The sequence below is a fragment of the Neofelis nebulosa genome, chromosome 2 (genome assembly GCF_028018385.1).
Source record: "Neofelis nebulosa isolate mNeoNeb1 chromosome 2, mNeoNeb1.pri, whole genome shotgun sequence".
In the NCBI taxonomy this organism is placed as follows: Eukaryota; Metazoa; Chordata; class Mammalia; order Carnivora; family Felidae; genus Neofelis; species Neofelis nebulosa.
The window spans coordinates 38,906,971-38,932,237 of record NC_080783.1 but is presented as its reverse complement, the minus strand read 5'-3'; the positions used below and the strand labels follow the sequence as shown (position 1 = coordinate 38,932,237).

Below are 25,267 nucleotides of genomic sequence, written 5' to 3'. Positions count from 1 at the left end.
TTCTCCCATAAGAAGGGGCAGTGACTGTTTTGAACCATAGTAGAACCTACTATACTAATAATGTGATTTTAATCTCAGGTGCATATGGAAACTGCAATGTCTAGACAGGTCCTCTCTCCAACCCACATCAATGCTACAGCTTCTGAAACGTTCACGGTACTTCAACAAAGGATGAGAATAGCTGAGGAACAGACCAGTTCTCTGAGGGATGACCTAATAATGTTGGACTTTGGTGAAAAAAGGTAACACGTGGAAAATGAACTAGATCTTTGTAAGTTGAAGAATTTTGCTTCACTGGTTATTAATAAGGAGTCGAATTACAGATGGTTTGGCTGATGAAATAGGTGTTTATGAAAGAATTGAGAAAAAAACAGTTTCCATTTGAACATTAATTAGAAAATATTTGCAAGATAATTGTTATCGTGTAAGAGGTACTACCACTACTACCCTAAATAGATATTTAAATTGTGCTAATGAGGTACACAAACTTTGATATCCTGTTCACCTTCAAATCTTGATTGAAAACAAACATGGAATTTTTTGTATAATGAGAAAAAACTTGGTTCTTATTTTTTAAATCAGAAATAGTCTTTGATATTAGTTAAGGTGAACATTTAAACTTGATTCATGCCATTGAAATAGTTTTCATTTTCTTTCCCCAGACTTATTGTAAATTAAAAGAAAGGCTTTAAGTCTTTAAAAACCATTTTTCCCCAATGGCTAAAGAAGATATTGCCATTAGAAGTTGGATTATCAATGGCCTGAAGAATCTGGGTGACTTAGCAGCCAATATCAAATTTACTGGTGTGATTTTCTTTAAGATTACGTACATATTTCCTTTGTGTTTCTCTTGAAAACCTGAAATAATTATAATTGGTATTACAGCAACCAAAAAATGAATAATTCTTCACTTAAAGATTAAATCTGTACAGATGTTGAGTATGTTAGAATAAAGTAGAAATGTTTAGGGGCACCTGGGTGATTCAGTCAGTTAAGTGTTTGTGGGTTCGAGCCCTGTGTGGGCTCTATGCTGACAGCGCAGAGCCTGGAGCCTGCTTCAGATTGTGTCTCCCTCTCCTCTTCCCCTTCCCTGCTCGCACTCTTTCTCTGTCTCTCAAAAATAAACATTAATTCTTAGTTTATACATTCAGGATTTATCATGTTTTAGGTATCACATAAAAGTTTACAAAAAATTACATTAAAAGAAACAACCATTATAAAATCAGTGGTCTTTATCCATCTGATAATAGTCTCATCCTCAATACCTAATGGTGCCTTCTATATTTAAATTTGGAGAAGCTAATGGATGCTTGTTAACTAAGGATCTAATTTTCATTCTTGGTAGAATGTTACACTGACCTGATGGTTGGGATTATCATAGTACATTGCATTACATAATATTGTTAAATTGGGATCTTTGTCCAGAGGCCAATTGGAAGCTCCAAAATGTTTAGAAGAGGCTTTGAGCCAGAACATCATTAGTCCTATCCAAAAAGAAGTAATTTGTTCAGGAAAAACGGATATTCTGTGGAACAACTGTGAGTTTCTGGCAAATCGAATGTGCCGTCTGGAAAGCCTTATCCAGTCTTTGAAGATGAACATCTTTCATCTGCAAACTGAAAAGGATTTGAATCCACAGAAAACAGGTACAGAGAGGAGAGCATCATCAAATTTTGATCCTGTATGGGTGTTTAATGAGTTTTTGATTCTTTTCTTTTCCTGATCTTCTTTCAAATGCTTGATGACCTGTTGTAGACTCTGGGTCTGGAGTTCTCTCTTGTTCAGCAAGAAAGCGGTATGCAGGATTAAAAATGCAAGAGAGGCTAATGTTCAGGAGGGAACAAGAGCCCCGAGTAAGGGTCCTTTTTCAGTTTTTATTAGGATCAGAAGGCTTACAAGTTTGACGGGCGTGCAGAGAGACGATGAAACCGTGAACATACAACGGTTCACGATGAAACTGTGAACATACAACGGGAGAAGGGAATTTTGGAGATTTGTGGTGTTAGGGGTTTGGGTCAATCTAAAACAAAATCCTGGTGCTGGGTGGAAAGTTTGTGGGGCAGACATGAGGCCCCACCTCTGTTTGCCTAAAGTGGCCTGGGGGACAAGAAGTGCAGAGCGTGCTACCTCAGGGTCAACAAGGCCCCTTTCTTTTGCTAATTAGCTGCGCTCTGGGCAACTTTGCCCTGCTGTGGCCTATAGCCCTATTTACCTTTTTACCTAATTTGGTCCTTCCTTCAGGTGAAAGCAGCTTTCTGCTATTGTACTAAATTGGGCATTTCCGCCTGAATACCTAATCTTGTTTACCTCATCTTGGATGTTTTCCTCCTGAGATTTCCTCATTCCTATACCTTTGTCCTATACTGGGGGCCTTTGCCCCAATTACCTAACCTTATTTACCTAATCTTGTTTACCCAAACTTGGGTGTGTACATCCTATGGCTTTCTAATTCTTTATGCCTTGTTAACCCTTCGTGCAAGCTCAGGGAATTCCTAAGCTTATACCCCACAATGACCTTTCTCTGCTGTTGGGTAGCTCTTCTGAAGGATCAACTGAACGCAATACAGGAGAAGCATACCAAGGACCTGAAGCTGTTGCATCTTGAGGTGATGAATTTGCGCCAGCAACTAAGAGATGTAAAAGAGGAAGAATACAAGGCACAAGAAGAAGTACAAAGGTTGACTGCTACCCTGGAGGTTGCCTCAGAGACCAAGGTTTGAATCCAGATTTCTGAAATACAGATTCACTATTATCTGTTAACTGGAGGAGGCAACAGATCCATAAAATTGAGTTAAAAATAGGTGATGTGAGGATTCTTGACATTTCAAAGTTATCTACATTGATAACATAAACCATTGTGTGCCATCAGTAATGTAATATTTATAGAGCCCTTACCCTATACACATGAAAGTGAAAGTCCAGAGATAGAAGTAGTGTCTCTGCTCTTCAAAGAGCTTACATGCTAGGTGGGAGAACAAGGAATAATGTGAAGTACTAAACAGAGAAAGAATAAGGGCATAGGAAATGATAAAGGGCAGTGTGGGACAATCAGTGGATATTGAAGAGTAAGTGTTTCACGTTCAGGGGGTTTGAGAGGGTGAGTGTGCCCTATCTAGAGAAGAGGAAACTTCAAGAAAGAGATAAGACATGAGCTGAACCTTTAGAAGCTAAGATAGAGAGGTGAGGACATTTCAAAGAGTACATACTGAGGCAGGAAAGCATATAGAGTAGGATAATAAACTAACAATTTTGTTTAACTTCCTAGGGCTGTGCAGTATCATAGATGGTAAATATGTTACTGTGTTTAATTAAAAAAAACACACACACATGACATAGGATATTATTGTCCCCATTTTAGTAATAAAAGTATTGGGGCCCAGAGAGAATTCATTTTCTCTAAGATCACACTTCCTTGTCTTCTTACTGTTAACCCAGGTTTGAACTTAGATCTTTCCACTGGTACAGTTAGAGGAAATGCACAAACTAGGCTGACAGCAGTGAGGATTTGTTTGGGGCAAATAAATTGGAACTTAGTTAGAGATCACATAGAGGATTTCAAAATCAAGAATAATCAATAGTTGGGCTTGATCCTATGGAGGGTGATTAACATTTTTGATAAGGAAGAAACATATCAAAAACAGGCAAACTAATCTGGCCAGTAGTGTAGAGTTTTGGGAAACCAGTTAGGAGTTGTATGATTTGGGGCATAAGCCTTATTAGGTCTGACTTAGGGTTGTGGCATTTTGAAAAGAAAGATACTGTGAAGAAAGATAACGCTAGAATATGGTGCTGGACAGGAGCAGAGAGTAGGAAAGAAGGCAAAGATGACTGAGGTTTTACATCTTGGATTGTGGTGCCATTAATAGTGACGTAAAAGAGAATAAATAGTGAAAACTGTGTTTGTTTTTGTTGTTGTCTTATTTATTTTTGAGAGAGAGAGAACACATGTGTGCAAGCAGGGGAGGAGCAGAGAGTGGGGGGCAAAGGATCTGAAGCAGGCTCTGCGTGGACAGCAGAGAACCCAATATGGGGCTTGAACTCATGAATTGTGAAATCATGACCTGAGCTGAAGGCAGATGCTAAACCAACTGAGCCACCCAGGCACCCCTGAAAGCTGTGTTTTTGATTCTCAGTTCCTAAGCATGGATAATATTTGAGGCTAGAAGAAATAGAATACTTGAAAAAAAAGCAAAAGGAATATACCCTGTAAGGAAGAGTTCTATCAATTATACCAGGTTCTCTCATTATTGAGTGTTATGTGTAAAGTGATGCGAAGTTCACTTTAAGGAGTTAATCACTTCTTTGGTCTAAAAGGGAAAATGAAAGAAGTCATGAATCAAAGTAATCAAATAACCTTCTTTTTAGATATCTCACCATAATTACTTCAGACCCAAAATAGGTATTTATAACCATATTCAGAATAGCATTTATAGGTTGTTAGAAGGAGTCTAGATTTAAAATGATGTGCCTATAGACAGTTTCTTTCTATCATTTCAGATTGTTTAGAACCTTTTCTCCTTGTACTTTTAGAAGAATGCAGCCATTATTGAAGAGGAACTGAAGACTACAAAACGTAAAATGAACCTGAGAATTCAAGAGGTAAGATAGAAAAGATGCTAGCAGGTGGAGGGGGCGTTGGAATTACTAAGAGGATGTCAAGAAAGTAGAAAAAATGAAAAACTTTGAAAAAGAAAATGTTACTATGTAGTAGGAAGACTTTTAAAATATACCACGTGAAATTCAAGTGAAAGTGGCTGCCCTTATTTGACACTAAGAATTCTTTTTGCCTCGATATGGTCATACAACCAGAAATACAATAAGTGCTCTGTGAACTACAAAGGAAATTAGTTACCACATATTCATATGCTAGAGCTAAGTGAACACCTTCATACAAAGACCTTTTAAACTAAAGTATTTAAAACAAAAAGCTTTTAAGAAGCCTGTTCATCTAATTTTACCTTGAAACCTCCATTTCAACCTAAGTTTTAGTAGATAACAGATTGGGAATTGTGAAGTAGGTGGCTGCTAAAAGTTGCTGGACTAAAAATTGGCAGCTGAAAACAGTAGAAGAGTCAGGAGAATTAGTAATCCAACATACCCTGGCCTAAAAACCTCAATATTCCCTGACAGAATAATCATTTATGTTAATGCAAATCAAGAGGGTCAAATTATATTTAAAATATTCTATTATATAAAACAGAGAAGTAGATACACTTTTTAGGAAAAATTTCAAGAAAAGTTACTTTTTTATTTTTTTTAATGTTTATTTTGAGAGAGAGAGAGAGAGAGAGAGAGAGAGAGAGAGAGAATGAGTAGTGAGTAGGGGAGGGGCAGAGAGAGAGAAAGAGAATCCCAAGCAGGCTCTGTGCAAGCGCGACGTGGGGCTCAATCGTAAGAACCCACAAGATCATGACCTGAGCTGAAACCAAAAGTCAGACGCTCAACCTACTGAGCCATCCAGGCACCCCTAAAGTTAATTTTTAAGTTATGGATTTTAGTGCTTACAGTGAGAAGTATAGCTCTCTGAAAAATTCTCTTATATATATTTTATTTGCTACTAATTATTGATAAAAGCATGATTGTTCATAGTTCGAATGTGTTATGTTTAGCATATTTTTAGCTTTCACATATTTTAGTAGACTATTTTTTAATGTGATTTTTTTTTTTTTTTAATTTTAGAGAGGGAGAGAGTATGTGCAAGTGGGGGAGATGGGCAGAGGGGGAGAGAGGAAGAATCTTGAATCTTAAGCCAGCTCCTTACTGAGTGTGGAGCCCGATGCAGGGCTCGATCCCACCACCCCTGGGATCATGACCTGAGCCAAACTCAAGAGTCAGACACTCAACCGACAGAGCCACCCAGGTGCCCCAGTAGACTTTTTTTTTTTTTTTTTTAAGAGAAGTTTCACATTTATAGAAAAATCACACAGAAAACAGTTCTCATAAACCTGTTCTTCCTATCTCCACAGTTTCCTCCCTTATTAACGTTTCACATTAGTGTGGTACATTTGTTACATTTGATGAACAAATATTGATAAATCATAATTAGCTAAGTCCACAATTTATTTTAAATTCACCCTTTGTTGATTACAGAGGATTAAAAACGGCCCCCCTCTCTTCCTGAGCCCCTAGCAACCACTGATCTTCTCACTGTCTGTAGTTTTGCTATAGTTGAAATGATTCCGTGCATGGTTATTTTGGACTGGCTTCTATCACTTAGCACATGCCTTTAAAGTACCTCCAAGTCTTGTCATGGTGTGATAACTCATTTTATTGCCTAACAATATTCCGTTGTATGGATGTACCACAGTTAGTTTATACATTCATCCATTGAAGTACACCTTCGTTGCTTCTAAGTTTTGGCAATTGTGAATAAAGCTACTTGAAACATTCATATGCAGGTTTTTGTGTGGACATGTTATCTACTCATTTGGATAAATACCTAGAACACAATGGCTGGATTATATGGTAAGCTTTTGTTTACCTTTGTAAGAAACTGCCAACATGTCTTAAAAAATTACTGTACCATTTTGCATTCACACCAACTAGGAATGAGTGCCTGTTGCTCCACATTCTCATCAGCAGGTTGTCAGTGTTTTGAATTTTTGCCATTCTAATATGTATGTGGTGGTATTGGTGTCTTGTTTTAATTATAATTCTCTAATGAAATATGATATCAAGTATCTTTTTATATGCCTGTTTGCCACCGTATATCTTACTTGGTGAGGTATCTGTTAGATCTTTTGCTTATTTTGTAGTTGGGCTGTTTGTTTTCTTATGTTGAATTTCAAGAGTTCTTTGTATATTTTGGGTATTAGTCCTGTATCAAATACGTTTTTGCAATTTTTCTCCCCTTCTGTAGCTTATCTTTTGCAGAGCAGAAGCTTTTAATTTTCTTTTTTTAATTTTTTTTTTTTAACATTTATTTATTTTTGAGACAGAGAGAGACAGAGCATGAATGGGGGAGGGTCAGAGAGAGGGAGACACAGAATCCGAAACAGGCTCCAGGCTCTGAGCTGTCAGCACAGAGCCTGACGCGGGACTCGGACTCATGGACCACGAGATCATGACCTGAGCCGAAGTCGATCGCTTAACCGACTGAGCCACCCAGGCGCCCCAGAAGCTTTTAATTTTAATGAAGTCCAACTTAACTTTTTTGCTTTTGGAGATTATACTCTGGTGTTAGATCTACTAAGTCATCACTGAACCCAACATCACCAAGATTTTTCTCCTGTGTAATTTTTGGAAGCTGTATAGCTTTTAAATGCTTGTTTGTTTATGTATGTATGTATGTATGTATGTATGTATGTATGTATGTATGTATTTAGAGAGCAAGTGGCGGGGGGGGGGGGGGGGCGGCAGAGAGAAGGAGACGCAGAATCCCACATAGGCTCCTTGCTGTCAGCACCGAGCCTGATACGGGGCTCAAACTCACAAACTGCAAGATCGTGACCTGAGCTAAAACCAAGAATTGCACACTTAACTGACTGAGCCACTGAGGCACCCCACAGAAACCTTATAATTTTGCATTTTACATTTAGATCTGTGATACTGATGGGGTTTTGGAGTGTTGGAGGGGCTCTAGTTATCATAGCCATTAACCCAGGAAATAAATGAGGGAGAAGCCCTCACATCTATTAGGAGGAAGAACAGTAAGAAAAAGTCAATGTCCCTTTTGTTAGGGATGGCCTGTCTTTCCTTCAGAAACCTGAGTTCTATCAGGAGGAGGCCTGTTTAGACATGCAGTTTGTCAGGAGGGAGTTTCCTAGTCAAACACGTTTGGCCCAAACACATTCTGCAAGAGACCTTTAGCTCCAGGTCCTGATTTAGAGCCATGAAGGCCTGGACCTAGGGTAACTCCATTCATTTGCCCTATTTCCTGCAGGAGAGATCTGTTAAATCCTACTAAGGCCATGCAATATGACAGGAGATCAGTCCTTTCTTAAATTTTGCAATCCGAATTATTTCCAGTGGGTTAAAAGGGCATCCCAAGGAAGAGTCCTTGAGGACTGTAGAAGTTCCCATGTTCCCAGACAAGTAGGGAAGGACCATTACTAAAAATCCCCTGACACCTGGGTGGCGTCCCACGCATAGGATATGTCAGAGGTTCCTGAGGTGTGAAAGCGACCTGAGGCATCCCTCGAACGAAATCACTATGGCCACAATATTACCTTGCCACTGAGGGCAATACTCCCCTGGAAGGCCCCATAAAGGGCCCCCAGTGGAAGGGATGCCAGCATCCTTCCACTTCCCTGTTGCATCCTAGGTTACAAATGGGTGCCCGGCGTATGGACCGAAATACCATACCCTGAAGGCTGTGCCCTAAAAGGCCGTGCCTTGAAGAACATGCCCTGATCGTCATGCCTTGGTTTACCTGATCTTTGAAGAGCATGCCACAGAAGCTATGTTTTAGTTTCTTGAGGAAAACTGCTGTTTTTAACCCATGGAAAACACTAGAAAAGTTTCACAAGAGGCAATGACCCAATTATGTAATTTAGGTAGTTAGTAGAGGACATTGACTAAAAACGGTAAAGATGGAAATCCGTCATGCTTTAAGTGACATTCAAACACATACAGTCTTCACAGCCAACTTCCCTAGAAAATAGTCCCTGTTGGGTTTTAATTCATTCAGGTACTGATTTTGGCCACCTCCCAGTGGAGGTCACATGGCCAGAACTGGCTAGACCAGAGACGTGGAGGGGATCACATTAGACCAATGAGGAGGAAACCTCACATGGGAGTCTTAAGGTTGGCAGCCATCTAGGTGGTTGTCCTGTGCTCAATACAGACAACTTTGTATAAGGACAGGAATAAGAGAGGGCATCAAGTTTCTGGGTCTCATTACCATCCCAGCCAGGGTACTAACTTCCAGCCAAAAGGCAGGCTTTCTCCTCCCTGTAGTCATGGGCTAGAGGATTGCAGCCTGAGCAATCAACAGCAAAGTGTTCCAGTAAGATGATACTCCTTGAAAAGCCTCTGAAATTAAAGTAAAGGAGGAAGAGAGAAAGTACTCAGCAACTTTGCACTGAAACTCAGAATCCAGATGAAAAGGATCAGCCCTGTGTTCAGGCACCAAATGATGGGATTTTAGGGTGTTGGGGATTCAGAGCCAATGGCCAAGAAAGAATTCTTGAAGACGTCTTTGGTGCAAAAAGGTGATTTTATCAAAGCACAGGGACAGGACCTGTGGGCGGAAAGAGCTGCACTGGGGTTGTGCAGAGTGACTGATTTATATACTGTGGAGTCTGGAGGAAGGTAAAGTCAAGAGGAAGTTTCTTAAAGGGATTTCCATATGCTGAAGAGGATTTACAGATTACTGGAGGCCTACCTATTTATTGTCAAGCTAAGGTTATTTTTCCCTGTAGCAAAGCATTATCATTAAGATAGTAGGAAGTTCCTGATGAGGCTATTGATGAGATATTTGTAAACTGATGGAGATTATCAGTTTAACCTTTTGTTTTCTGTCCTTTCCTTTGTTATTGGGCAGCCAGGAGTGCCTGAGGAATGTCACACACCCTGAGGTGGGGGGAGAGGGGGAGTTGATTGTGCTAACTTGTGCTTGGCCCTCAGCTTGCTTTATGGTCCCTCATCAATACATTTTGAATTAATGATGTGAAGTTTGTATCTAGATTCTTAGTGTGTGTATGTCCAGTTGTTCCAGCACCATTTGTTTAAGATTATCAGTGATTACCATATATTATTAGTTTTTATTAAGACAGTCTTGTTTCTGCTATTTCTGGTATAAGACAATCTTATTTCAAGATAAAATCTTGAATTTTTATTGAACCCTGTCAAGAACCCATAGGACTGTCCTAGTCAAAATGCATTTTCGTATTCGAGCAGAATGGGTGTAATAGCTTGCTAGTGCTGCAGTAACAAAGTAGTACCACGGACTGGGTCGCTTAACAACAGAAATTTCTTAAAATATTTCTGGAGATTTGAAGTCCAAGAGCAAGATGTCAGTAGGTTTTTGGTTTCTCCTGAGGCTTCTCTACTTGACTTGCAGATGGCTGCCTTCTTACTGTGTCCTCACATGGTCTTTTCTTTGTGCATATACATCCCTGATATCTGTTTATGTGTCCCAATTTCCTTGTCTTAGAAGGACACCCTTCAGGTTGGATTAGGGCCCACCCTAACAGTGTCATTATAGTTTATCACCGCTTTAAAGGCCCTGTCTTTAAATAGAGTAACATTTGAGATACTACTGTTAGAGCTTCATTGGAGTAATTTGGAGGAATACGGGTTAGCCCAGATCAGAGGCTGTATAAAGAGAATAAATGTGGTATGTATCTTCCTAAGAGATAAAATATATAAAATCTAGTTCTGATAAACATAAAGCTAATAGCTTTTAATAATGCTTCAGAAATACCTCAGTAGTATAATTATCAAATAAAGATTTCCTCTAGGGGCCCTTGTGTGGCTTAGTTGGTTAAGCGTCCAACTCTTAATTTCAGCTCAGGTCATGATCTCACAGTTCACGAGACTGAGCCGTGTTGGGCTTTGTGCTGACAGCACTGAGTCTGCTTGGGATTCTCTCCCTCTCTCCCTAACTCATTTTCTTTCCCTCTCTCTCTCAGAAATAAATAAGCAAACATTAAGAAAAAAATTTGCTCTACAAAGGACTTAAATTAGATGTTGAGTATATTATACTATATAATTTGATCCAGAACTTAGAAAAATGCAGCAATCTCCTGAATGTAACAAAATAATTATAATCTGACAGTATAGTTAGTATCAGATCATTAATATAGCCAAAACCAAAAACTATGGCTCATTCTTACATAAGATTGTAATACTTAACTGATATAGAAGGAATTTCTAAACTTGAAGGGACAGAATTATAAAAAGTTCGATAGATTTGACCACATAAGAATTAAAAATTCTACATTTAAAAAGAGCAAAAAGCAAAACTAATAAAACCCAGCAAAACTAGATAGAGTTAATAATCTTACCTTTTAAAGAACTTAAAATTGGCTAAAAAAAGATAAACAATATGAAAAAACAAAAACAGTGGTCAACTAACAGGTCAGAACATGTACAGAGCTTATAACCGTATTAGAACATATTTAACCTCAGTAGTAACCAGAGAAATGAAAAACTGTCAAGATGTTATTTTTCATTTATTAAATTAGCAAAGATTTAAGAAAATAATACATACTACTGATGGGATTTATTATTAATGCTATTGATAGGTGGCTAAAATCTGAAGGAAAATTATATATCAAATATATCAAAGGTCTAAAAATTATTTATACCTTTAATCTAGTGATTCCTCTTGTAGGAATTTATCCAGAGGAAATAGAAATGCAGTGAAAGATTTATTCACAAGCATGTTTAGCAGAACAATATTTAGAATAGTGAAAAACTGGAAAAACCTAAATGTTTATTAGGGGTATGATTAAGCATATTAATAGAACATCTCCAAAATGGGCTATCTTATAACAGTTTCATGCCAACACACTTTTCATGTCTTTCAACTGTTTTTAGAAACTTTTTAAACATTATAAAATATGTCATTCATAGAGAAAACACATATAAAATATGTACAGTTTCGGGAAGGGCTATAAAGTCCTCTTTACTGGGGCTTAAAATAGAATTTCTTTTAAGTCATCTTCACTGGGGCTTAAAAATAGAATTTCTTTTAACTTAACATCACTTCGCAAAAGGAATAGCATTTTGCAAATCCCATTTAAGTTTAAAAGGGTCTCTTTGCAGGGGTGCCTGGTTGGCTCAGTCAGTTAAGTCTGACTTCGGCTCAGATCATGATCTCATGGCTCATGGGATCAAGCCCCATGTTGGTCTCTGTGCTGACAACTCAGAGCCTGGAGCCTGCTTCAGATTCCGTGTCTCCCTTTCTGTCACTCTGCCCATCCCTCGCTTGCACTCTGTCTCTCTCGGTCTCAAAAATAAATAAGCTTTAAAAAAAAAAAAAAGTTCATCCTGATGGCCAACAGACACATGAAACAATTGATGCTCAACGTCACTCATCATCAGGGAAATACAAATCAAAGCCACACTGAGGTACCACCTCACACCAGTCAGAGTGGCTAAAAATGAACAAATCAGGAGACTATAGATGCTGGCAGGGCTGTGGAGAAACAGGAACCCTCTTGCCCTGTTGGTGGGAATGCAAACTGGTTTAGCCGCTTTGGAAAACAGTGTAGAGGTTCCTCAAAAAACTAAAAATAGAACTACCCTATGACCTACCAATAGCACTGCTAGGAATTTACCCAAGGAATACAGGACTGCTGATGCATAGGGGCACATGTACCCCAATGTTTATAGCAGTGATTTCAACAGTAGCCAAATTATGGAAAGCCTAAATGTCCATCAACTGATGAATGGATAAAGAAGATGTGGTTTATATATACAATGGAATACTACTTGGCAATGAGAAAGAATGAAATCCTGCCATTTACAGCAATGTGGATGGAACTGGAGGGTATTATGCTAAGTGAAATAAGTCAGAGAAAGACAGATACCATATGTTTTCACTCATGTGGATCTTGAGAAACTTAACAGAAGACCATGGGGAAAGGGAAGAGGAAAAAAAAAAAGTTACAGAGAGGGAGGGGGGCAAACCATAAGAGACTCTTAAATACAGAGAGAAAACTGAGGGTTCATGAGGGGGTGGGGGACAGGGAAAGGTGGGTGATGGGCATTGAGGAGGGCACTTGTTGGGATGAGCACTGGCTGTTGTATGGAAGCCAATTTAACAATAAATTATATTTTTAAAAAAAGGTTCTCTTTACCTCATGATAAAAGAGATTCTTTTGTATCTTTATCTGACTCATCATTTATTGAGAGAAACAAAGTCAGTGTACCCCAATTCTTGAGTGGTGGTTTATCTGCAACTTAAGTTACTTCATTATTTGTTTAGACCTTTAAATTCCAAAACAGAATTGGAACAGCTTTTAGAAGTATGTTTATAATACTATCGGATAAAAAAATGTATAGATGAAGTAATGAAATACAGAAAAATGAGACTTAAAAATGAAAGCCAGGAAATACAGAAAGTACATGTACTAACGTATGATAATAGTGTTTTTCAATCTTCTTTTTGGTAATAGTCCATTGTAAGATGTATATTTTATACCATAGCACCATACATAAATAATACAGACATTTCATGAAGCATTACTTACCCTTCCTTATTACATGCTGTGTGCTCTGATATTTTTTTCCCTTTTTCAAGTGCTGCTTGCAACTTACTAATGCGTCTTGACCCACAATTTGGAAAAAAGACTTATACAATGGGAAGACAAGGGCAACAGATTTGACGCCTCATTTCTTAGTAGTTTATCCCTTAGGGGGAAACAAAAGCATGTTCCTGAGTAGTCATAAATGAACGAAGAATGGGAGTAAGATGGCAAAGTGTCTGGTAAACTTTTCTTGGTGACTTTGATCTTTGGCAAACTGCTGTCATGTTCCCTTGGTCTTGCCTAACTGCAACTTGCTCTGTAGCTAAGGAGACAGCTGTCTCAGGAGAAGAACCTCAGGGAATCTCTTGAGAAATCTGGATCAGCTATGCTATTCAAAATACAAGAAATGGAATCAACAGTGGAGGTGGAACGGAAACAGGTAGATTTTTCTCTCCTTATTTGTGTCAAGGAAGTGAAACCAAAAGAGAAAGCTGACATACCTTGAACCGTATGGTTTTGCTAATTTTCTCTAGATTTACTGAATTTTTGCCTGTATTATTCAACATACCTACATGTAATTTAGACTATTCAATTCTAAGTATTGAAGGAAATTAATTAGTAGTTCCAAATTCTAATACCTGTAATTGTATTACATAATCTTTACTATTTTAACCAGTGGCTGTCCTTCATAACAGAATTAATTATGAAAAAGATCCTACTTAAAAAATTTGTAAATGATAATTTATTACTTACACTACCAGTATAGTAGCCACTAGCCACATATGGCTATTTAAATTTAAATTAGTTAAAATTAATTCAATTCCTCACTCACTCTGGCCACATTTCAAGTTTTCAGCAGTCATTTGTCACTGGTGACTGCTGTGGTGGGAGAGTGCATAGAAAGTTGTGCTGGATGACCCTACTGTGAAACACTGCATCCTGTTGGGATTTTTAACCGTGACCTAGAAACTTTTCCCTCTAGTGATGTTAAGATTTGAAAATGTTCCTTACTGTAAGGTAGTTGGGTAGAAATTTGTACCTTAAAGAAAGGAGTTTTTCTTCTACATTCCAGGTGCAAATTTTGCAGCAAAACTGCATTGCCCTACGCAGTCATATACAGACCACCCAAGAACTACTGGCACAGGAGCAACAGAAAAAAAGAGAGTTGGAGACTACTATCTCACAGCTCACGTCTAATCTAAGTATGAAAATAGGTGCTAGAAATTACATTTGTTTTTTTGAGATTTCATGCAAAAACTCTTAAGATCCCAAATTTTTGAAGTGACCATTACCGATATTTACCACAAGACTGAATATAAAAAATTGCTGATTTCCTTTCTGTCTGTGGCACGGGGGAAAAAAAAGAGTACTGGTAATAAAATAGAATTTGATCCTCTTAACTGTGAACTATTCTCTATTTAGATTTTTTTTTCAGGTCTATTTAAGTGTTTGTGGACTTAGGAACATTGGGTTTCTAGAAATCTAGATTGACTATTGGATACTAGAATATTAATAAGGAATTAAGGCCTTTGATATTTGCTAACCTACTGATTCTAGCCATTTATCATGTCAGACTCTCCATTTTTCAGGTTACTAGTCTATTGTCCTGTATTTGTAGCAATGGATGGTTGTAAGTTACCTTAGAGCTTAAAGTCCTCATCTTACAGATGAGTTAACAGAGTCCTTACAGGTGATTGAGCTAGGAAATGGATGAGTCTAGATTTGGTCCCATGTTGTTCAGAATCAAAGTTCTTCCAGCCCATGAGCCCTTACCATATTTACTGTTGTTAATATATAGTTGTAAAGCAATTTTCATACAGTATCAAATAGATCACAAAGAATTATGGTGCATGGCCCTACATGAGTAACACTTCATGGTTTACCAAAAGCTTTCACATAAATGATCTCATGCAACGTGCAAAACTATCCATACTTCCCAAAGTTAAAGCGAATAAATGGTGAAGTGAGGCCTGAACCTGTGTCTTCTAACTCCAAACGCAGTGTTCCTGCCAGTGTGCCTTCTGTGTCTGGCTGTAATGAAGGTAGGGAATACCAAAAGGGAAATGAAAATTATAAAAAGCATACAGCAAAGAGTAATCATTCAATGTTTTGACCTACTGCTTTTAACAGAAAGTACTCTTTTTCCTAATAGTTGTTAAGTAGTGAATTACTCTGGGGAGCTCTCACTGATAAGACCCCAAGCTAATTTTTTGTCTTCCTGTGACTGGGACTACAAAAATACATATTATATTTTATGGTGCTGCCACATTATCTCATTTGAACCTTACAACCTTGTGAGAAGATAAGAAAATATACTCCATTCTGTAGAAGAATAAAAAGATCTGTATCCAAGGATCCACTGCAAATAGTATAGCTGGAACTAAAACACAGATCTTTCTGTCAGTAATTTTTTTTTTTTTTTTAATTTTTTTTCAATGCTTTTTTATTTATTTTTGGGACAGAGAGAGACAGAGCATGAACGGGGGAGGGGCAGAGAGAGAGGGAGACACAGAATCGGAAACAGGCTCCAGGCTCCGAGCCATCAGCCCAGAGCCTGACGCGGGGCTCGAACTCATGGACCGCGAGATCGTGACCTGGCTGAAGTCGGACACTTAACCGACTGCGCCACCCAGGCGCCCCTGTCAGTAATTTTTTAATGTTATCTCTTTGGATTAATGCTGTAGTTTTGAATTTCGTAAAGAATATATGAAAGACCATTAAAATAGAACAATTATACACCAGTAATTAAAAGTAACACGAGGAGGGGGCGCCTGGGTGGCGCAGTCGGTTGAGCGTCCGACTTCAGCCAGGTCACGATCTCGCGGTCCGTGAGTTCGAGCCCCGCGTCAGGCTCTGGGCTGATGGCTCGGAGCCTGGAGCCTGTTTCCGATTCTGTGTCTCCCTCTCTCTCTGCCCCTCCCCCGTTCATGCTCTGTCTCTCTCTGTCCCAAAAATAAATAAAAAAGCATTGAAAAAAAATTTTTTAAAAAAAATAAAAATAAAAAAAAAAAATAAAAGTAACACGAGGAAAAGAAGCCTGCCTGAGTACCAACCATGTGCTTCTGATTGAATAGTAGACTCCTTACATGCATGCAATTTGATTACTATAAGGTACAAATAGTTAAACTAACTAGATGAGTAAACGGAATGCCTTTGGATATTTGCTGTAATGAATTTAATTGTTGAATGTAATTGTTTATTAGCAATAAACATTTATATACACACCCACTAATTAAAGTGCTTAAATTATTCTTCCAAGTAAGATAAACATTCTCCTTTCATTCTTAACTTGATCGAAGAATTATTAGAAGAGCTCTTATGGGTATCCTTTTTATTCTTCACATATTTTAAATTAGCATTTACTCTATTTGAAATGAGTCCGGACTTATTCATTCAAAAAGCATAGTTTCTCTGAGTATATTCTACATAAAATGTGAGTTATATGTTTTGTAATTTTCTGGGTTTAGAATATTTAAGTGAAACAAAACTGATCTTTGTGAATTGTTCATGAAACCAAAACGTTACTCTCAGGGAAGTTTACTTTGGGCTACCAATATATAATGCCAAACTGTTCCTATTTCTCTTTGGTTTTATTATCACTGTATTCTCTCTGGGTGGTTTCACATCTTTCTTTTCCACACAAATCATCTTCCTTCTCCAGATAGTATCTTACTGTCAACTCAACATATCTCAAAACACATGTGAATACTTAACTATTGCAGTCATTCTTACTCATTCTGTCCCTTGAACTTGGCCCTTACCCCGTGTTCCCTATTTTGTTGAAGAGTCTGCCTCCCACCCCATTGCTGACATGTGGACACTAGATACTCTCCTTGACTTATCTATTGCCTTTACCCACCAGGCAGCCACTGAGTCCTGACAGTTCTCCCTGCTTGTTATTTCATGAGTGTGTTTTCCCTCTGCATCTCCATTGCCAATCCCTTAGCGCCAGCTTTCATTGTTTTATACTTTGAGTACTACAACAGCTACTTAACTCTTCTTTTCCTTATGGAGCCTCTGTTAGAATATTCTAACACAAAGCTTTGGATCCTGTGCCTCTCCAGCTTAAAATCCCTCAGACGCATCATGGAGTAAAATATGACCTCATTTACTATAGCACATGACTGTGGACTATTTTCTTGACAATTTCATTATTTATTTTCCACTCTATTAAAATATAATAGAAATACTTGCATTCTCCTCATTTCTACAACATACTAAAAAAAAAGGAAAGCTCAGGGAAAAGGTAATGTGTTGATCTCAGTTTAGTTGTAGTAAGTTATTATCGTAGTTATGTGGACTCTTTGTTTTTAGTTTCTAGAGATGACCTCATTTCCAAGTTGGCTGAAGAAAATAAGGTAAGTTTTGAGGTTGTAGAGTTCAGAGGTGATCTTTCTTCACTAAGGAGTATCTCCTTACTCGTGTTGGTTTACAGTTCCTTTTTTTTTTTTTTTTTTTAAGTTTTTTTATTTATTTATATTGTGTGGGGGGGTGTTGCAGAGAGAGAGAGGGAGAGAGAGAACCCCAACAGGCTCCACACTGTCAGCACGGAGCCTGACAAACCGTGAGATCATGACCTGGGTGGAAATCGAGAGCCAGAGGCTTAACCAGCTGAGCCACCCAAGTACCCCTGGTTTACAGTTCTTCTGATTCTCCTAATATTTTTATTAAAAAAAAGTTGCAGTGTAAATAAGTTGTATATTCAGTCCTGTTGCAAACTGGGTATTAAGAAATCATTTCAGGCAGGTTAATATGGTTTGAAAAAAGATGAATTAGCAAAAATAGTGAGACTTATCTGCATCATCTTATTGGAAACTAATTGTTAAAAGGAAAGTTTTTTTATAAAATGTAAGAAATACTAGTGATAGTGATGGCTGCACAACAATGTGAATATACTTAATGCTACTGAACTTAACACTTAAATATTTTTAAGTGAACTGTACACTTAAAAATGATTAAAATGGTAAAATTTGTTATTTATATTTTACCACAATAAAAAATGAAAAATAGGAAATATTGTAACTTTTATATCTTAATTCATTTCTTTTTTTTTTTTTTAATTTTTTTTTCAACGTTTTTTATTTATTTTTGGGACAGAGAGAGACAGAGCATGAACGGGGGAGGGGCAGAGAGAGAGGGAGACACAGAATCGGAAACAGGCTCCAGGCTCCGAGCCATCAGCCCAGAGCCCGACGCGGGGCTCGAACTCACGGACCGCGAGATCGTGACCTGGCTGAAGTCGGACGCTTAACCGACGGCGCCACCCAGGCGCCCCCGTCTTAATTCATTTCTAAATAAATCTTAATCCTGTTTGGAGTAATTTTTTCTGGGTTCTGTCTCATCCTGTATTATGTGATGTTTAAATATTGAGATGCTTCTCAAGAGGGAGTGATTCTCTCTTTGTAGGGGGAGGACTTATCCTTCCCCATTTCAGTTACTACCTGTTAGGGAAAGCCCAACCCACAATGCCCATCCCTGCCACCTTTCTCCCATCTTTTATTTTATTTTATTTTATTTTATTTTATTTTATTTATTTGTTTTTTTAATGGAAAAAAATTTCTAATGTTTATTATTTTTGAAAGAGAGAGCGAGCGAGCAGGAGAGGGCCAGAGAACCCATGTCAGGGTCTGTGCTGATAGCTCAGAGTCAAGCCTGCTTCGGATTCTGTGTCTCCCTCTCTCTCTGCCCCTCCCCTGCTCGTACTCTGTCTCTCTCAAAAAAATATTTAAAATTTTTTTTAATGGAAAATAAAGAAAATCACAAGATCTTACTGCTTAGGGAAAAATATTCACCTTAGCAGAATTTTCTTAAGGATGCTAAGTAAACATTTACATTACGGTTTTAGGCAAATTCTTTCTAGTTTGAAACTCAGTATGAGAACATTTTGTAAACAGCTTTTATAATTTGTTTAAAAAGAAGTTTGGGAGTTGAAGATACCAAGATTTTTAAAAATTCTTTGTAAGACACTTGTCTATATTGATCATTAGAATTTGCACTGGTATATGTGCTGCTGAAGGAAGCACTAGAACCTGAACTCATACTAAAATACAGAACATGTATTTTGGTGGAGATATACGTAATAGTTCTTATGTGTAAAAAAGGAGAGATTACTGTTTTTTCTCAGAATATGCAGATGTCTTTCAACAAGGAACATGAAGAAAATGCATATTTGAGGACTGAAATACTATCCCTTCGTGAAACATCAGAAAAAGCACAGGTAGATCTTATCGTATCTCTAACTTCTAGAGGTTATTTAATTTTGTTCAATTAAGGAATCAAGAACCAAGATTAACCCTAATTATATAAATTCATACCAACACCATAGGTATAATTGGCATATAACTTTGTATTTCTGGTATACAACATAATGATTCAGTGTTTGTGTACATTGAAAAATCATCACCACGATAATTCTAGTTAACATACATCACCACGTGTAGTCACAAAAATTTTTTGCTTGTGATGAGGACTTTTAAGATTCACTCTCTTAACTTTCAAATATGTAGTACAGTATTAACGATAGTCACCATGCTATACAGTACATCCCTATGACTCACTTATTATATAACTAGAAGTTTATGCCTTTTGATCTCTATTACCTCTCTCCCATCTCTTACTCTCCCTTGTCTCTGGCAGCCACTTACCTCTTTGTATCTGTGAGCTTGGTATTGTTTTTTGGTGTTTTGCTTTTTGAAGATTCCACATATATTGTAAATGAGATTATATGGTATTTTCTTTCTCTGGCTGACATATTTCACTTAGTATAATGCATTCAAGGTCTCACCATGTTTTTGCAAATAGCAAGAGTAAATTCTTTTTTGTGTGGCTAAATAAATATAGATATGTATACCACATTTTCTTTATCCATTTATCTGTCGATGGACATTTAGGTTGTTTCCTGATCTTGTCTATTGTAAATAAGGCTGCAGTGAACATAGGGGTTCATATATCTTTTTGAGTTAGTGTTTTTGTTTTCTTGAGATAAATACCCAGAGTATAATTGCTGGATCATATGGTAGTTTGATATTTAATTTTTTAAGAAAATTCGGTTCTGTAATGCACAGTGGTAGTATCAATTTACATTGCCACCAACAGTGCACAAGGGTTCCTTTTCTCCACATCCTCTCCAATACTTGTTATTTCTTGTCGTTTTGGTAATAGCCCTTCTAACAGATGTGAAGTGGTATCTTATCGTGGCTTTGATTTGAGTTTCCCTGATGATTAGTGATGTTAACATCTTTTCGTGTACCTGTTGGCTATCCGTATGTCTTTGAAAAATGTCTATTCACGGGTGCCTGTGTGGCTCAGTTGGTTAAGCATCCAACTCTTGATTTCAGCTCAGGTCATGATTTCAGTGTTTGTGAGATAAAGCCCCTCATCGGGCTCTGTGCAGACAGAATGGAGCCTGCTTGGGGTTCTCTCTGTGCCCCTCTCTCTGCCTCTTCCATGCTCTCTTTCTCTCAAACATTTTTTAAAAATGTCTATTCAGATCTTGGACCCATTTTTTAATCAGATTTTTTTGGGGGGTGCTATTGAGTTGTATAATTTCTTTATATTTTGGATATTAACCCCTTATCAGATATATTAATATATGATTGCAAATATCTTCTCACGTTCAATAGGTTGCCTTTTCATTTTGTTGATGGTTTCCTTTGTTGTGCTTTTTAGTTTGATATGCTCCCACTTGTTTATTTTTGCTTTGGTTGCTTTTGCTTTTGATGTCAGATCGAAAAAATCTTGCCAAGACCAATATCCAGAAGCTTATCTATGTTTACTTCCAGTAGTTTTTTGGTTTCAAGTCTTACATTCAAGTCTTTGATCCATTTTGAGTTAATTTTTATGTGGTACAAAATAATGGTCTAGTTTCCCATTCTTTTGAATGTGCCTATCCAGTTTTCCCAACACCATTTATTGAAGAAACTGTCTTTTCCCCATCAGAAAAAGCACAGGTAAATGTTCGCATTTCTCTGGTTTTCACATGTTATTTAATTTTGTTCAATTAAAAAACAAAGAACCACGATTGATCCTGATTATATAAATTCATACCATTGCCATCATCCAGATTTTTTATTTTCATGAAATCTATTTCATCTATGAAACATGATCACATTAACTACATCTCCCATCACCAAAGCTCTATGATACATCAGTATATGAGGTATACTGCTAAATAATGCACTAATTTACACTTTACCTTTGTTTGCTTTATAATTTACCCATTGAATATATATAGTTCTCATCTCGACCTATGAACTTCTAAGCACTTGAGTGCCAGGGCCAATGTCTTACACTTTCCTTGTATCTTTTATAACAAGTAGCACAGCAGGAACCTAATAAATGCTTACTGGATTGTAGAGTTATGTGTACTTATTTTCTGTGGGATGATTATTGCCAAATTTAGCTGATGTTATTTGTGTGTGTGTGTGTGTGTGTGTGTGTGTGTGTGTGTGTGTAGGCAAACAGGTTATTTCTCATAGGGCCAAGAAATAGTATTAATCACTTAAAATACTTAAAATAACTGTTGCTAGTACAATTTGGTTACTTCAATGTTGGGATCATAATGTTGCTGTGCTGTCTTTATGATAAAGAAAATGCAAAATAAATGTGTTCTTTTATAAAATAATAATAAAAATTATTACTGCTACTTTTGCTGTAGTAGTAGTAGTAATTAACATTTACCAAACCCATTCTACATTCCAGGCACAATTGTAAGCACCTTATGTTACTAACAAATGTTATTGTCCTCACAATAGTGCTACTATAGAAACTTATTATTCTCATTTTAAAGATAAGGAAGTTGATATACAGAGAGGTTTAATAACATAGCTAATCAGTGACAGAGTTATAATTTGAGCTCAAGCAATCTGGCTCCAAAGAAAATTAGCTTGTTCTTTTCAAGGTTCAAGAATTCACCTCTGTCTTATCCCACGTATTTCTTGGTGTATAACTTAGAACTTTAAAGTGCTCCTGAACATGTTCCTAACTTGTGTACTATACATACCACTTAGGCTTTCCAGATAAGTTTTCATTTCTTTTTTGTTACCATTTTTTGAATTTTTTTTAATTGATCCTATAGAGTTATTTGTCCCCATCCTTGAACTTGTTCATTAAAAGATAAGATCCTTTAAAAAATAAAAAATAAAATTAAAAAAATAAAGATAAACTACAGCATGTTAAAAAAAAAAAAGATAAGATCCGTGGCAAATACAGTTTGCAAAAATAACTGATAATTAGGATAAATGGTTTCCACAGGAATACAAATTTTACATATCAAAAGACAACAGAATTGTATGAAAGATCTGTTGTACAAAAGAATTTTGTTTTATTTTGGATGATCTGTCTTGTGAAATGGTACAATTATCTATATTTTGCTTTTATGAATACTGTAATTGGTAGTGAAATAACTTAAAACATTTTGTGTTATTAGCTAAACAATTCAGAATGCTCATCTAAATTGGGGAATGAATTTCTATAATCTTGGCATCAACATTGTAAAGTCCATTCTGTACATATCGTGCTGTGTCTGACCAGTGTCCAGAATTCTGAAGAAACTATTGAATGCTTCACTTGCTCCACCAGATGAACAAATTTCTCCTTTTGATTTAGAATTATGTGGGGTGTTGACTCCAAATACTGAAAGCATTATCTAATGAAATATCAATTGGAGGTAGGTTAAATAAATTAGGTTCACAAACAGAGTGAAATACTATGCCATCATTAAAAATAATGGTTAATAAGTAAAAAATTATTTACTGGAGAGACCTGACATGCTGTACATATCACCTTAGGTTTCGAATGACCAACTGACTAGAAGGTGTTCAGAGCTGCACAGCATGCTTGAGACTGTTAGTATGGAAAATGCCAGAATTATTTCTGACCATCAAGCCATTCTGCAGGTATTCATTTAATACTAGTCCATCTCTGATAGAGTCAACAATAAAACTCCTTGGCTAAGAGATAAGGAAATAAGCATGACCAACTGAATAAATAAAATATTTTAACAATTCCAAGAAATGTTTTTGATTGGCAGTTTTCAGTTTTAATCAAGAGTGGTCATTTAGGGGCGCCTGGGTGGCGCAGTCAGTTAAGCGTCCGACTTCAGCCAGGTCACGATCTCGTGGTCCGTGAGTTCGAGCCCCGCGTCAGGCTCTGGGCTGATGGCTCAGAGCCTGGAGCCTGTTTCCGATTCTGTGTCTCCCTCTCTCTCTGCCCCTCCCCCATTCATGCTATGTCTCTCTCTGTCCCAAAAAATAAATAAAAAACGTTGAAAAAAAAATTAAAAAAAAAAAAAAAAAAGAGTGGTCATTTAGCCTTATACTCAATACTTTCTTAATGGTTTCTTCTCAAATACTATTACTTTAGGAAAAGTAATTGCCTGTCCTATTGTTTATAGAATCATAGAAAACACTATGACCCTAAAATACTTTTTCCTTAAACACCAGTACTTTCCCATTTTGCTTATGCCATATTCCATCTGCTGAGAATGGTCTTTACTTCTTCAGCTATTTGAAATTCTGTTCGTTCTTTAAGACTCACCTTTATCAGGAAGCTTGCTCATTCTAAGCAGAAGGGATCAATTTTTCTGTTACCTTCTACTCCTGGGACACTAAACATCATAATAATAGCTCTCACTCTTTTGGGAGCATACTTACTGTATACCAAGCATTGTGCTAAGGATTTTACATATATTATGTCCTTTGATTCTAGCAGCCATTATGTAAAGGAATATTATCTTCATTTTATAAATAAGGAAAATGAGGTTTAGAGAAATGTACAACTTGACGGAAGTCACCTAGCTAGTAAGGGGTAGAGCTGGATTGAAACCTAGGTCTCACTCCAGAGTCACTGTTTTTAATTGTTACATTATGCTGCCTCTCTGTGCATTCTAGAGCAGTTTATATGTATGGCTCATTTCCTGTATAACTTTGTGAGCTTCCTAGAACCAAGGACATTGTCTTATATATCTTTGCTATTTCCCAGAGTGCTAACCACTGCACAGAAAGATACTCAATAAATATTTGTCATTAATTCAACAAGCACTTAGTGTTTATTCAGTGCAGGTATGATGCTAGGTCTAGATGGGATTATAGTGGTGAACAAGACAAAAATCTCTACTTTTGTGGACTAACAATTTAGTAGAATAATTAATGTGACATATGCAAGCAACACTGTCATAAGCATTTTTAAACTTTGGAATGTTACACATTTTATTTTCCAAAGTGTGAAGGTTTGCTTTGCAGTCAAATATTGTTAAGATAAAAGTGTTTTAAAATATGTTTACAAAAGTAATTATTAATATGTACTATACTTGCAAAAGTTTTGTATATTGTAGGTAGAGGGGATATGTGTAAAAATGTTATGTTTTGATAAGTCCAACATGATGAGCCAGAGAAAATAAATTCTGCAAAACAGTTACAGATATATATTCATTGTGCTTCTCAAGTAATCACATTTTTTACAAATTGAAGGTTTGTGGTAATCCTGCATCTAGCAAGTCTGTCCGTGCCATTTTTCAGTAGCAATTTTCTCATATTGTGCCCTATTTTGTGCTCTGTGTCATATTTTGGAACATCTCACAGCATTTCAGACTTTTTCATTATTTTTGTTCTGGTGATCTGTGATAATTTGATCTTTGATGTATTGTAATTCTTTTGGGGCAGCACAAACCATGCCCCTATAAAATGGGAAACTTTATAAATGTTGTGTGTGTTCTGGCTTCTTTGATCAGCTATTCCCCCATATCTCTCCCTCTTCTCAGACCTCCTATTTCCTGAGATCCAACAATATTGAAATTAGGCCAGTTAATAATCCTACAATGGTCTCTTAAGTGTTCATGTGAAAGGAAGAGTTGTACATCTCTCACTATAATTCAAAAGCTAGAAATGATTAAGCTTAGTGAGAAAGCCATGTCAGAAGCCAAGAAAGGCCAAAAGGTAGGCCTCTGGGTACCAAACATTTAGCCAACTTGTGAATGCAAAGGAAAAGTTCTTGAAGGAAATTAAAAGTACTACAGTGAACACATGAATGATAGAAAGTGGTAAAAACAGAGAAGACAAACCATAAGAGACTCTTAAATACAGAGAACAAACTGAGGGTTGCTGGAGGGCTGTTGAGTGGGGGTATGGGCT

General features: G+C 37.1%; 1 protein-coding gene across 7 annotated transcripts in view; it reads left to right on the top strand.

Annotated features, from left to right (window-relative positions):
- CCDC150 (coiled-coil domain containing 150) overlaps window positions 1-25,267 on the top strand; it is a 99,617-nt gene that overhangs the window by 8,123 nt on the left and 66,227 nt on the right. For 5 of the 7 annotated variants that reach the window (XR_009256535.1, XM_058710493.1, XM_058710484.1 and 2 more), the window contains exons 2-10: window positions 79-242; window positions 1,426-1,646; window positions 2,536-2,714; window positions 4,531-4,599; window positions 13,462-13,578; window positions 14,212-14,341; window positions 17,454-17,497; window positions 19,264-19,356; window positions 22,928-23,035. Coding sequence is in view for 6 of the 7 variants with exons in the window: in XM_058710493.1 (XP_058566476.1) it covers window positions 79-242; window positions 1,426-1,646; window positions 2,536-2,714; window positions 4,531-4,599; window positions 13,462-13,578; window positions 14,212-14,341; window positions 17,454-17,497; window positions 19,264-19,356; window positions 22,928-23,035 (1,125 nt within the window). In the remaining variant the exon portion in view is untranslated. The other 2 variants (XM_058710514.1, XM_058710523.1) reach the window with 2 other exon arrangements.